Source organism: Trachymyrmex septentrionalis, unplaced genomic scaffold (genome assembly GCF_001594115.1).
Source record: "Trachymyrmex septentrionalis isolate Tsep2-gDNA-1 unplaced genomic scaffold, Tsep1.0 scaffold120, whole genome shotgun sequence".
NCBI classification, from domain to species: domain Eukaryota; kingdom Metazoa; phylum Arthropoda; class Insecta; order Hymenoptera; family Formicidae; genus Trachymyrmex; species Trachymyrmex septentrionalis.
The window spans coordinates 291,861-307,733 of NW_017304331.1; the positions used below are offsets into that span (position 1 = coordinate 291,861).

Genomic DNA, 15,873 nt, shown 5'->3' on the forward strand with positions numbered 1-15,873 from the left:
TCTGGCCCCCTGTGACTTTTTCTTGTTCCCGAAACTGAAGAGGCCCATGAAAGGACGACGCTACGCTACGATTGAGGAGATAAAGACGGCATCGAAGGAGGAGCTGAACAAGATCACAAAAAATAATTTTTTGAAGTGCTTCGAGGATTGGAAAAAACGTTGGCACAAGTGTATAATATCTGATGGGGATTACTTTGAAGGGGACAAAATAGATATTCACGAATAAATAAATAATTTTTGAAAAAACACAAAATTCGCGATACTTTTTGAACAGATCTCGTATGACTTCGGTTTTATTTTATCTAATTTGATATTTGGATAAAGAAGAACGAACTAAATTGTCGGGAATCATCAACTTGGAATTTGCGTCATTTATGTAATTTCGATTTATATGTTATATTGATAAGGTCGAATTAAAGGGTTGAAACGTATATTTTATTTGTTTTGTTACATCCACACGAAAATAAAAAAATTTTCAGTACATCTGAACAGCTGATGTAGGCTCTGATAGACTTTTTTACATTTTACTAATTTATATATGTATTTGGCGAATATAAAGATAAACATTAATACTTAACTTAAAAAAATTAAAATTTTATATTTTTATATTTTTTTAGGTTCATTGATTTTCATAGAAATGTACAATAAAGATGAAAAAAAGAAAATTTTTTGCTAAAAGAATATCAACACAATTCAAAATATCAATCAAAAATCGAAAAAAAAAGTACCTACTTTTTGCTGTAATAGATTATATACGTACAGGACCATGTCATACTCGGACATCAAACCAACAATTAAGACATCAAATCAATATTAACCAATATTTTACATCAAAGAGCTGGAAAGGATATGGGCAGTAGGAGTTAAGCGCAGAATACGTCGCGCAAATAATACGTTAAATCTAAAGAAGTGTGAAACTTCTTTATTCACTAAAACGCGTTTACATGTTTTGGCTCACTTTTGAGCCCTCCTCAGAGACAATACAACTAACTAATACATAAACTATAAATAAAAATTATCCTGTCATGGTGAGCTCCCCTATCTCGAGAATTTAAATGCCAGAATTAAACCCAAAAAGAGTGAAAGAAAAAGAAAAAAGAAAAAAGAACGAAAAAAGGGAAATAATAGAAATATCGAAATAGAAAATATGAAAACTTAATTTATCAAAAATCTTAAGATTATAATTAAATATCCCGCAAATAAGGACGCTCACCCTGATCACAAATCATAAACTATATCGCAAACATTGAATTATTTAAAAATCAGTTCTCGACATTTTTTGACCAATCAGTATCAGACACAGTGAGTCACTTTTAGTTTTAGCTAGTATTATTGAAGCTAACAAATGAAAAAATTTTGCATTGGAATGTAAATCAATTCCGTGAAAGTAAAAATTGGAAAGTAATAAAAAATCACGCCAGAAAGACTCATTACTGCGCACGAACGACACTGACTGACTAGACGTGACAACAACACAAGTTTTTATAGCTTGTCTATAATCGCGAGGTAGGCCTTGGGAAGCCCCTCCACATCCATCTGCAAGTTGAGTCCGTGCGTCTGTCTTCTGATGAATATCATCTCCGAAATTAATCTCTTTTTGTAGTGAGGCTCCTCGTTCAGTATTGTAACGTTCTTCCAATCGAAATCATGGCCTTCTTATACCCGATGTTCCGTTACGACGAGTAGAGGTATTCCATCTGATGTGGTTCTTATGCTCCGTGATTCTTGACTTTAGCTGTCTACACGTCTGTCTCACATAATGTAACACATGTAAGCGTGTTTTAGTTAATAAAGAAGTTTCACACTTCATAGATATATTATTTGCGCGACGTCTTCTGCGCTCGACTCCTACTGTCCGTATTCTTTCCAGTTTTTTGATTCATATGGAGTCTTGATTAGTTTGATTTGTAATACGGATTTTACATCAATATGTCTTCAACCAAATAAGACATGGATACAATACGACGACTTAAAAGAAAAATAGCAAACAAAACCTGATATTTGCACAACAGATCCGCAATTATTAATATATATATAATATTATGAATAAAATATAAATTAAAAAAAATCTTTTAACTTCAGGCTGAGATTTTCACACCTATTAATCCCCCACTCTGGAACACCCATCATTTCAAATCAAGTTTAGATCAAGTACTTCTTATAGATATTTGATACCAAAATAATCTAAAAGCAATATATTATCAGGATATATTATTATCTTAATTTATTAGTAATGTAAGAAGTGAAAAATTAACAGTTTTTTTTAGCTAATCCCCGGGCAGCGCTCTAATAATTGTAAGATTTATTAATCGATTATCAAAGAATTTTTCAGTACCAATTTTAAACAAATGACAAATCTTTACTCTTGTTTCGCCTGCACACTGGGGATTTTCGTTATTATTTATACTTATTTTGCAAGCAACAAATTCATAAATTGCATATTTCGAGAGTAATAAATTCAGACGACATCCGAGTACCAATTTTAAGCGAGCAATAAATCTTTTACTGGTACTTTACTCTTGTTCCGCCAGCACGCTAAAGTTTTTCATGGTTATTTATACTTATTTTGCAAGCAACAAATTCGTAAATTGCATATTTCGAGAGCAATAAATTCGGACGACATCCCAATATCAATTTTAGCGAGCAACAAATCTTTTACTAATATTTTACTTTTATTCTGTCCGCACGCTAAGACTTCTCGTTATTATTTATAGTTTTTTAATATGTAATGTATTCAAAACAATAATATTTCGACAGCAACAAATTAACACCAAATTAGCAACAAATTCCTACGTTACTTCTACGTTGGCTTTGTTACAGTATTGTTCCGCTAATTTAATCTTTCTTTAGTGGAACATCATTTTTTAAATAAACTGACAGAGCAACAAATTTTTTTCTTTGGCAATTTTTTAGCAACAAATGAGCAACAAATAAACATGTTGGTTAGAGTCGATTCTGCTCACTTTGTTCCGCTAACTTATAAGACGTTAACTGAAGTTCTTAGATGCTTTAAACAATTTCTATGTAATTCTAAATACTAAAAATGTAATTATTTGAACTGCGCGCCGAATTGTTTTTTTCGGACTTATAAACATAATTGAACTATTTTAGTAATATTACATATTAAATTGACAAGCAATATGATACTCAATCAAGCATCCTATTAGAAAGATGTTAATGTACTGAAAAGCTGTAAATAAACTTATTGCAAAAAATATTATCTCGGCCGGGAGTTACACCCGGATCTCTTGTATTTCGTACGAATATCCTAAGCCTTTAGACTGAGGCCTTACACCTTAGTAATATTCATCGTAATAATCGGTATGTAGAAACAGTAAATATCCTGTTTAGGGGCTCCCTCATGATCTTAATCTTACGTCATACGTTATTAAGATCACTCTGAGTATCCTTGAATAGGTTTTAGTCGTTGCTCGTTATTCGTTAAAAAATTATTAAAAAGATTGAAAAATGATGTCTTTTTTACTATATAGAACAAAAATTTTCTGCTTTAAAATATATTTTACAATTATCCACGCCACGCGCTTCTCACTTCCTCTCCTGCTTAGAGGCACGCGACTTCCACGCGAAGCATAGAAAGTCGTGCGCCCCTATGCGTTACTATATAAAAATAAAAATTATATAAGAAAACGTTTTCGAAGAAAATTTTTGTTTTTAAAGCAGGAAATTTATTTAAATGCAGAAAATTTTTGTTCTGTTGAATACAATAGACAGCAGACGTTATTATTTTAATTTTTCTTTTAAATAATGTTTTAATGGATAACGAGCTATGGCTAAAATCTGTTGGATGTTACTCAGGATTATGACCTTGACAACATATGTCAAGGTCAAGATTATGGGAGGCGGCTCCCTTAAACAGTATTATCTTTTTAATAATTGTTATGATTATATAGCATAACAAAAAAGTACATATATCTTTGTTCTTCTTAAGTATCTTACAAAATTATGTGACATTTACATATTGTCACCGTAACCATGAAGTATGTCATTGTTCTTTCGATGTGCTCCCTAATTATTACAGTTACGTTTTAATTTACTGGGGCAACTAACTTTTCAATCGCTTATAACTACCGATAAATACATTTTTTTGAAAATCGTTTCGAATAAAAGCTTCATGCTTTTTATCTAAAACTTGATTTTGTAATAAAAAGGGGGGTTTTATTTGAAGAATTAGGTAAAGTTAATATTATACGGTCAGAAAGGATTTCTTTAATATCAAGAAAAAAAATTCTTACCGTACTTAATCTCTTATCTCAGCTGTACACAGTATAAAATTCTAACTGCATTAAGATTAATAAATAAGATCGACATTTGTCTTAAGACAAATAAGAGTATATACATATAAATTTAGGTTTCTTACATTTAGAATAAATCTATTCAGTGTTATACAGGATGTCCCAAAATAATCGCCAAATATTTCATGGGCAGGTAGAGCGGGCTAAATTGAGTCAAAAAGTCCCGTACCATTTTGCAAGTTTCCCCAATAGTTAACGAGGTATTAATCCTTAAAGATAACCGAACGACGCGCTCGCCCGGCCTACTACCGCAAAGTGCATACGCCCGTCGATACAAGACACTGTACGACTAAATGATGGATCGTTGTGGAAAAAACAAATGAAGCTGATAACAAATGAACAACAACACTCTCGCGCGGCGTCGTTCGTCTCTACGCGGAACGATTTCCTGAGCAAAAATAAGATGAAATCATTTTTTTAAATTGGTTTCGATATTTTCAGTGTTACAATCTCACACGCTGGAGCAAAAATGCGTGTTTGCGTGGAAGCTGAGAAGAAAATATCCTAAGCGTTCAAATAAAATCCACAGCGTTGTGTTGCATGTGCATTCAATTTCTTCCGAAATACGCTTTTCTAGAAATTTTCTTTTGAAATATGCTTTTTGCGCGAGATGAAGAGCCGACCATCTGTTTCTGTAAAGATACTTTTATTATTTTTATAAAATGTCCTCGCTGTTTTTAAGAAATATTAATTGTCGGCGAAATGAACGAGGATTGCAGTGTCGGTGGAATGTCCTTCTCCCTGACCGCATCTTATGGACGGACGAAGCAACCTTCACACCGAATGGCGTGTCCAACTCCCATAATTACGTATATTAGTTAAAATCCGCACGCTGTTCGGCAAGATGCATTCCAATATCGATGAGTGATAAACGTATGGACAGGAGTAATAGCGGATCGAATTGTACGTAGGCTGCTAGAAAAATTTTTGCAACCTAGTACTTTCAGTAGCGCCAACGTTCTGCTACTATCATATCCGTAAAATTAGACGTTTTTAACCTATAATTCAATTGACAGTTTGTACCCAAGCCAACTAGTTTTGTTTGCATAGTATTTTAAAAGAAGTTATTTTGTAAGAAAATGGAAATTTCGCAAGAAAATTTTCGGGCAATGATTTTTTACGATTACAAATGTAATCTAACTCCGAAACAATGCATCGATCGACTTCATTTAGCTTTTGGGGATGAAGCACCATCCAATAGGACTGTTTATAATTGGTTTGCCGAATTTCAACGTGGATGTACCTTTCTCAGTGATGAATTCCGTAAAGGTCGTCCATCCACGTCTGTTGTTGCCACTAATGTTGATGCTGTGCGTGAAATGATTGAGCGAGACCGGCATATAACATACCGCGAGATTCCTTAGGCATTGACATGAAAGCAATACATACGATTTTGCATGATTACTACTGAGCGTACGGAAACTTTGCAGTCGTTGGATCCCACACAATTTGACCAAAGCTCAAAAACAGGCTAGTGTTAAATGGAGCAAAGAAATGCTCAAGAAATTCAACCGAAGTCAGTCAAATTTGGTCTACAACATCATTACTAGGGATGAAACATGGATCTATTCGTATAAGTCCGAAAGTAAACAACAATCCACTGTTTGGGTATTTCAAAATGAACCGAAACCAACAAAAGTTATTCGTTCAGTGCTGCCAAGCAAATGATTGCTTGTTTCTTCGGTTATACCGGACATGTGACAATCATGACTTTAGAGGATCGAAGGACTGTAAATACTGATTGTTATACAACAATTTGTTTGCCAGAAGTCATAAATGAATTGCGTAGAACAAACCGAAATCGTCGCATCATCCTTCATGACAACGCCAGCTGTCACACAGCACGTCAAACCGTTGATTTTTTATCCAGTAATAATGTCGAATTGATGACTCATTGTCCGTATTCACCTGATTTATCACCTAATGACTTCTTTTTGTTCCCAAACATTAAAAATAAGATGCGTGGTGAGCGATTTGAGTCGCCTGAAGCAGCTGTTGAAACATTTCGTACACTGATATCTGAGGTTACAGCCTTAGAGTGGAAAAAATGCTTCGAAAATTGGTTCGAGCATATGCAAAAATGTATCGATCTTAAAGGCGAATACTTCGAAAAACAATAAAGCCATTTACCGAATTGTACAATATATGTTTTTTTTTCATATTGTTTGCAGAAACTTTTCCAACAGCCTACGTATGTAATCAGTTAATGATTTAAGACATTTTCTCTCTCTCTCTCTCGCACTTTTTAAAATCACACTCTTGTGACAATTTTCAGATCGGTCCCTTCTTTCTCCCTTAAAAATCAAGCTTAACGGGAGGGACATACATTAACTTTTTGGAAAATGGGTCGCTCTTCTCGAAGACGTTCCTCTTCCACGGAGGGAAGAAACTTATTTTTCAATACGACGGGGCTCCTGCGTATTTTTCGCGGCAGGTACGCAATGTGCTAGACATTATCCGGACAGATGGATGGGTTGAGGTGGCCCAATAATTTGGCCGCCACGAACGTCGGATCTTAACGTGCTCGACTATTTCATTTAGGGTCACATCAAAGATTTAATCAAATATATTTATGATGATACTAAAGCTGATGTACGAGAAGTAATTCTCGCAGCCTTCAATACCATTATACCAGAAATGGCGCATTGCGCGACGCGCAATATTACTTGAAGAGCCGAAATCTGTTTACGAGAACGATGAAGACACTTCGAACAATTCTTGCATTAAAATGCAAGAATGGATTAGATCTACTGTGAATACCACTTAAAAAAAAATGCTATCTACCAAGGTGGTGTGGAAATGATAGCCCTATATCAGTTCCTTGCCACAAAAATGATAAAAGAAATTATTTTTCGACTCGCGAGTCTATATCACATTTTTTTTAATCAAAGAAACACAGCAAAGAAACATTTCTTTAAATCGAAGAAACCTTTCTTTGAGTGCGCCGATTATTATTTGTGTACGTACATGCAACAAAATATTATTCTAGTGCTAAATTTTTATTCTTAATTTTTTTAGTAACGATTACCTTTACAAAAAATATTTTCTTAATAATATATTTTTAAAATACCCTTATTATTTATTTGAAATAAATAATATGTATGTAACATTTTTCTATGTTATACTATGTACACGCTTTAAAACAAATTAAACTAAATTCTCGAAAAGTTATCGCCCAATTTTCGCAATTAAGATATAAATTTCTAAAGCGCTGAATATTCGCCATTAATAGAAGCGCGGAGACTGCCTGGCAAGAGCCTCGCGCCACGCACATCTCCATAACTCGGACGGCGCGCTTGCCAGACTTCCCTGTTCCCCATGACCCGCGCGCCAAGCGATCGGTAGGCATACACACATCGCAGTAATAAGCCGGGCGAGCGCACTGTTTGGCTATCTTTAAGGATTAATATCTCGTTAACTATTAAGGAAACTTTCAAAATGATACGGGATTTTTCGACTCAGTCCGCTCTACCTGCCCATGAAATATTTAGCAATTATTTTGGAACATCTTGCATACATAATGATATAGCGGAAGCGAATTTTGTGGTGTAACGCGCTAGGTGAAACACGTGGAACGTGAGATTTTGAGTTTAAGTTCCAATCGAGTCTAGTTTTTTGTTACTATTATAAAAATGAAAGATTATTAACATTCTGTAAACTTCCTTCCGTAAGAATGGAATAAAACATCGATGTTTAGTATTAAATGTTATGTCCAATCTAAATTTTTTTGTTAAAAAATTAATAGAGTAGCATCAAAAATACTTTATTCTAGATTTAATTTTAGAATTTTTTATTTGAGAAAAAAATATTCTTTTTTGAAGAATAAATACGATTGGCTTTATATCAACCTTATTTTATTCTAGCTTAAGGAATAATATTGAATGTAGAAATTTTTTCTGTAGGTTTCCATCAGCACATCAGAATACGACGCGTCATTTACGACGTAGAGACCCTCTAATCAGAATCTGGCCATCTTCTCTCTGGTTTATGATTGGTCCGACATGTTTCATCTATTTAAATACGTAATGAATATACATTATGCATTTTACTTTAAATACATGATGCATAGCCGTGGACTTGCTATCGTAATATTTATGATTAGACACAACTAAATTTTTACGTTTCTTTAAATTTTAATCGCCAATTAGTCGCTTGAACGTGTAAGAATGTTCGTCAAAAATTATAAAGCTTATAGAGCGTCTCTATAGAGCTGCAACTTACAGCGCCATTGTAGAATGAGATAAAGTGATTTTCTCTCGCACAATTTTGGCGGCAACTTCAAGTGGCCAAACTCTGATTAGGAAACTCCGATTCCATCTCTACTACGATCGAACCGATAGCACCATCATACGATCCCTACAAACAATATTTTTAATATAACACAGTTTTTTGTACGATGTGCACTTTTCGAGATTGATCGCCAACCCTATATATTTCGATAAATTAAATATGTACAAAAATTATAAATTTATCTTGCATTGCGTTATTATTGCTGTACTAATAAATATTCTAAATAAAATACAACCTTTTTGTATAGATATTCAATCATGATGGAGAAATTCTTCAGTCGATTGGTGGCATCGGAACAACAAAGGGTTTATTTAGGTCAATATAAAATAATGTAATGACTATTTTCAATTCAAATTAAAAACGATATAAGAGAATAGGAGTCAAGTACGGCAAATAACTCACGACAATTACTTTCTATAACTGATTTATTGTATTCGGTTATTTATGATACTTCTTATGTTTTTGCTCTTTCTGGATCTTCTTCAGAAATTCCGACGACAATGATATATGTTTGCATTTATTAATTCTGCATTGATGTACAATTGCGTAATGTTGTGTTATGTAATTATACTCTGTTATTTGCCATTATTTCTAATATCTTACAACGCGGTTAATGAGTTGTCTTACAACGCTGTATGATTGTCTCTCTCTCTCTCAATCGACCAGATAAAAATCAAAACACTGGTATATTGAACTGAATATAAATGAGATAAATGATAATTTATCATTAAGATGAGTATTACTCACAACAAGCGTTATAAGTGTTGTGCAATATTTCATGTTTATTAATTGTGTCTTAATCAATGTGTTAAAATATAATAAAATGTTGTTAAATCTTAGTGCTTATTTAATTAAAAGTGTATAAGTTGAGTACTCACGAGTTTTATTTTATAAATTAAATTAATGTTGTATAGCTCACGGCTTTACATGTTACAAATGTCTGTCACTGACTAACGGTTCGAGTCTGCCTTACAGAGTTACAATTTATCGATAATAGCTTTGTGGAAATCTTTAGTGTCTGTTTATAAATTTGTACTATTTCTTTGTGTTTTGGTAAATAACATTTCTTAAATCAATTATTTTGTGTAATAAGGTTCTTCATCTAAAATGGTAACGTTCCCACATAAATTCCTGACCCCCTTGTACTCTATATTCAATTATAATTGACCGAGTGAACGTGTTTTTTTTCATATGGTTTCAGTGTTCTGTGATTCTGGTTTTAAGTTATCTTCCCATTTAACAGACTGGTGGAATTCTGATTGATACCCGTTGAAATTAATGACATCAAATGATTTTGAGAACTTTAATTTTATTTTTTTATGATGTAGCTGACGATGTGTCTTGCTTAGTATTACGCTTTCTCCTCCTCTAGCCTCGAAACATACCATTAGCGCCGCAAACATTAATTATAGGCGTGACTATAGTTTGGGAAGAAACGACACAAATTTGCGCGAAATTTCATACATTCTGGCTATCTGTTGAAGTATCACTTCAACATACATGTAATACACAAAGACAATGTAATAACATCGATGTGGTTTACAAAAATGGCAGAGTTAAATATAATTGTAAGAACAGAATTATAACATAAATAAAAAAAAATTTTCTTAAGCGCAACGCAGATAAGCTTGAACCGAAAAAATACAAGACATGTATGCTAGTACATATTTAACAATTCAGATGATTGTAACATACATATTTTTTTTTATACTATTCTTACTTATCAGAACTAGGGTGTAAAAAACTCAAACCTACCCATACGCCATCTTAGGGGGGGGAGTAGGGTTTTATCCGCTATTATAGTAGCGAATTAGCGCTAATCTATCAACTTCTATCTTGTCATTGCGTACTTGTCACAGCGGTCTTCCATTTCATACGTTATTGCACCTGAGTATTCCGTTGACCAACACTTCCAAAATAATTGCTACAGTTTCGATAACAGCTGGTAGCGATTAATGCGATTTGTAAGCACGTGAAGTACCGATTTTTCTGATACCACAAGAAGGGATGCTTCTGCCCAGGTGTTAACATTCCCAATTCATCTGGAGCATTGCTCAACGAACACAATGAATGAGAATTTAATATCGCCTCAATCTGATAAGGACGTATACAATTCTTTGAATAACAATAATGTATCGTATATGATTACAGTCTTAAAATAAGTTTTTATGGTCTTTACATACAACATTCGTTTCCCATAAATCTCTTATGTACAATAGAAAAAATGTGGTGGAATAAACTTCCATGAAATTTCCTGTTTAGATGCAAAATAATATTTCTTTATGTTCAGGATGTTACAGGAATTCACCGATTTGCCGCAATACATTCCTAACTCCGATGAAATTCTTACCATTATCTTACAAAATCGAATCGCATTTTTCTCGCCAAAATACAAATTTTTTAAGCGTATTTAAGAACATTTCAATTTAATAGTGTTACGGTCGCCACGTTCTTTAATCCCCAAAAACGAAGAAGCACTCGATATTCCGTTCTCACTTTATTCTGTACTTTGTTGTCTCAGTCGTCTCTGACTCTAACTTCCATGTTACGATCGCGGTTTTACCGGAAGGATAAGAGTTATGATAATTCTATCAATTCCATGTTTCAACACAACAATTTATTTATCAAAATATTAACAATGTGTTCTACTTAGCTTAAAATTAATACAATCCAATCGTCCGTTCTATAAAAAAAGCGTTCCTAAACGCCATGTCTAGCAACGCACCGTAAATTATCTTTTAATTACGGCAAATCCTATCTATCGAGTGAAGAGCCCACGCACTGCGGCCTACCCGTGATCCCTAATCGCACGGTTGTTAGAGATTTCCGCTATCGCGGGTGTCTCCTTTGTAGCTCGCCACGTTGTCGTACTTCCTTCCGATCTGTGTTATCTTCTCAACTACCCGGAGTAGACTCCTCAATGGTCTCTCGTTCTCAGCAGCCGCAGCCTGTCAGTCCCTACTCCTTGGCTACTCTATTTCCCATAGCTCCCACTTGACTTCATACGTCAGCCCCCCAGCGAGCTTTCATGGTACTCGCTGCGCTCACGCTCACACATTTGCCTCGCTTCACCCAGTAAATACATTCTACTGACTGGTTATTCGCAACCATCGCTTCAGATCTCGTCTGTCCTCGTTCTCCTTGCAAGTACTAATATATAGAAGTCTTCACGGCGGCGGTATCCCCTTATGACTATTAACTAATTGAAGTAAGTATTTCCATTATTTTAATCTTACTATTCTCTTCATTTTAGGCAGCCACATGAGGTCTTCGCCTCTCGTAGTTCTCTCAACAAACAAAGTGTCGCTCGTGTACTCCTCAGCACCTCCACACATTACACGAAATATCTCATTGTCAATCCACAAGGGTTCGTGCCTACTATTATTTTCCGCCGGAGTTGTTTCGCTATTATTAACCCTTTACTCGGGATACCAGTCCACGGGATAACAATCATTCACGATAACAACAAATGGTCTCCTTGGTTCGTCCAAGGTGCTGCCTCTATGCATTACCGCATTTGGTTCCGCCGCCCGTAAGACTTGCGACATGTGACCACTTAGGTCTCTTTCACTCGCAACTTGAAATTCTCACCGTAGTTTCTACAACGGTCACTTACAAACGCGATTGCGCTCGGCAATTTTTAATTCCACGCATTCATCAGCGCCACCATTCCGTCCAACAACATGTCTTGCGCTCTTATCACGACCCATTAGGTCTTACTCCTCTTTTTTCTCTATGGCTAATACAGACATTTTGTGTCCCAACTTGAAAATTTTTATTTTGACTCTTAATAACTCAAAAGTTCTTATTTGATAATTCTTATAAGCCGTCCAACCCTATTATTATGTCGTTTGTCGCGAAATACTCTAGATCAATGAAATATGCGGCATACATTTTGATTCTACGATTTTCGCGTATTTACATCTTTGCGTATATGTGTGTATCCATACATTTAAATATTTCTCTATAATGATCAAAATAATATTAATTCTTATTCTAACTTAATAATTAATCTTAATACTATCCGACTTGATCCTTCGCTTCTACGATACTCGAGGGATTATTGATTTATGGATTGATCGTCTCCCGTATTTATCCGATCTTCACGAAGGGTCGCGTATGCCCCGGGATTGGTCACTGAGGATAGAAAGGTGCGATCTCTTGCGAAGATCAGATAAATACTGGGGATCGATCGATCCATAAATCAATAATTCCTCGAGCATCATAGAAGCGAAGGATTAAAAAATGGCAGTAACGAAGAATATGATATATGGCATTCGGTGAGTGTCATTGGCAATATTACGTTGTTGCAAGAAGATACATCGAGCTGTATCCAAATAGAGCAAGGCGTCCACATACCAACGTTATACTTGAAACAGTGAAAAGGTTATACGAAACCGGAAGCGTCTTGCCAAAGAAAAAAAGACGCCGGTAGGCAGCGTTACGCAAGAAATGTACGAAATACGGAAACAATTCTTCATGCCGTTGAGCAAGAACAAGAAACCAGTATTCGAAACATTGCTCGACAGCATGGATTATCGTATTCAATAACATACAACAAATTTTAAAAGAAAAATTGCACGCCTACTATTACAGTAGCTCTACGAGATGAAGATTATCCTCGGGGGGAAATGTTTTGCGAGGGTTTCCTCAGAAGAGCTGATGAAGATCCAGAATTTCTTTTTTATGTAATATTTAGCGATGAATCGCTGTTTACACGAGAAGGAATTCTTGCATAATATGCACATATGGGACGACGAGAATCCGCGAATGACGCGGCTCAAAAATTTCCAAATTCATTAGAAATTGAATGTCTGGGCTGGGATTATGGAAACAAAAATATTAGTATCATATGCAATTTTTGACAGAAAATTTACCAAATTTTCTGGAAGACTCTAGGATCGAAATAAAATAATATTCCAACAAAACGGCGCTGGTCATCACAACGCCAGAATTGTTATGGGTTTTTTAAACCAATTTCTCGCATGTTGGATGGGTCGATACGCTGGCCAGCAAAATCCTCGGATCTCAACTCATTGGATTTTTTGTGTGGTGATACTGCAAGGAAAAAATTTATGAACAGTTTCCGGAGAATGTGGAAAAATTAAATAACAAGCTTCACGAAGTTTATCGGTCCATCGGCGACGTTATAAAAAGAATACAGGCAAATTTATTGAATTGGATGAGAGCTTGCGTTATAATGGATGGCGGACACTTCGAGCATTTATTATGAAAAAGAAGATCGAGATATCCAAAAATTGTTCTTTTCAAAACAATTAATAATTAATCTATCCTTTTTAAGGCAATCAAATATTTCATTTCAAGGAATATTATTTTAGTTTGCAAATAATTAAATTAAAAAAATTTAATTTTAATGTTGAATTTAATTTCAAAATTGAATAATTCTAAATTATTCATTGTTAGTAAATATTGCCAAAAGTAATTATAATAATTGACACGATTGACAATCTGACATTGGCTACAAGTAGGCATTATTAGTTTGTTTGACATTACGAATGTGTGCTTTGAGATTATTCACGCTCTGAATCGTAAGATTTGTTCTAATGAACTCGTTAAAGTGAATAGGTTATGGTAGAAGCATGCTGGTGCACGTTGGAGCATGCTGGAATATGCTGCGACGCGAACGAACCTTACAATCCAGCGCGTGAATAATCTCGAAGCATACATTCGTAATGTCAAATGAATAATGCCTGCTATTATATATGCTGCAACCAATGTAGCCTCTAATTGTAACCTGACTTACCAACAATTACAAGCAGCCGATAAATCAGATTTCTATTATGTCACTTTTAATTCTGTTCATAAAACCTAATCTAATCTAACTTGCTTGATTGTTATTGTCGAGCTCAGGTTGCGTTGGATATGTGTGTATGTTGTATATAACGCGTTTCTTATTCCTCTAATGATTTCAAATTAAATAATTAGTACTAATTAATAATAATAAACCGATAGAATAGTTCGTAAATTGTTCTTTGTAAATCATTCTTGTGGTATCGACTCGGGTATCGATCAAGTGCGCGAGTAAATCAGTGATGTAAGTGTTACAGTTCTTCAGATACTACTTAAAAAAAAACAAATTCTTGTTTCATTGCTTGAAACATAAATTTGTCACACGGAAACATGAAGAGTTTTCATATTGTTTCTTCATGGCCATGACGCGAGTCGAAATTTTAATTTTACTTTAAAACTCTTCCAACTTCAATTAAACCTTATAAACCTGTTTTGATATACGTGAACAATCAAATAGGACGTCTTTTAATATTGCTTAACTTACAACTTCTATTCAGAAAACTTTTTTTAATTCAAAAATAAGAAATTTTTCAATAACTGCCATTTAGAAGCTTAACGTAGATGCTCAATTCATTAGATTAGAATCTATTATAAATCTAGAGTCTACATACGTCCTAAAACTATAATTTAAAGTAGAAGCAAAATTTCGACTTGGGCAAATTTTATCCGTCAAGTAACGACGGTATGAAGACAGCGAATCTCTGCAAGGTATTGAGAGAGAGAGAGAGAGAGAGAGAGAGAGAGAGAGAGAGAGAGAGAGAGAGTGAGTGAGTGCATGTGACTGTATGTGTGTGAATGTGCGCGTGTATGAGTGTTTATTATGTAAGGCAGAATAACTCTATAACTTCTTAGACAGCTAATTGCAACGAGTGCCCTTTGTGGTCGCTCGCGTCAGACAGTGAATGCGCCCGGCGTCGCCTCTGCTTACCTTCTATACGCGATTTGTAATTCGTTAACTTCATCCTTTAATAACTCAAAAAATAAGCGCCGGATAAAATTTTCGTAAAGGAAAAAGCGTCTTAGAATTCAGCCAGAAACGCGCCTGTGCAAGGACACGAGGTTTTTCTGAATCATCCTGTGCGTGCGTGCGTGCGTGCGTGCGTGCGTGCGTGTGTCAGTAACATACTTTTCAAATATTGGATTCCAAATTCTTTAATTAATCAAATGTTTAAATTGTCCTTCTTTTACCGTTTGAGCTAAACTTTCACAGAAATTATTTATCACATTACTTATTTGTTCTAAGTCGAGCACGATTTGTTTTTAAGTGACACTATTCGCTTGCTGCCAGTGAGTACGAGTTTGTATTATTGCTCATGCCGAAATTTGTACATATCATTGCTTCGCGTAATCGCTTCTCGATTCGTAATCTAAAAACAAATCGCGCTCGATCGCGTCTCGCTCTTCGTTTCTATTCTTCTTTCTTCCTATATTTTCAAATTTTTCTCTTGAAAATATTTAC

At 34.8% G+C, this 15,873-nt stretch overlaps 1 protein-coding gene across 1 annotated transcript in view; it reads left to right on the forward strand.

Annotated features, from left to right (window-relative positions):
- LOC108754771 (E3 ubiquitin-protein ligase TRIM71-like) overlaps positions 1–15,873 on the forward strand; it is a 226,572-nt gene that overhangs the window by 189,331 nt on the left and 21,368 nt on the right. Inside the window, exon 6 of the mRNA XM_018497355.1 lies at positions 8,851–8,918. Within this exon, the coding sequence (XP_018352857.1) occupies positions 8,851–8,918 (68 nt within the window). The remainder of the gene's footprint in view (positions 1–8,850; positions 8,919–15,873) is intronic.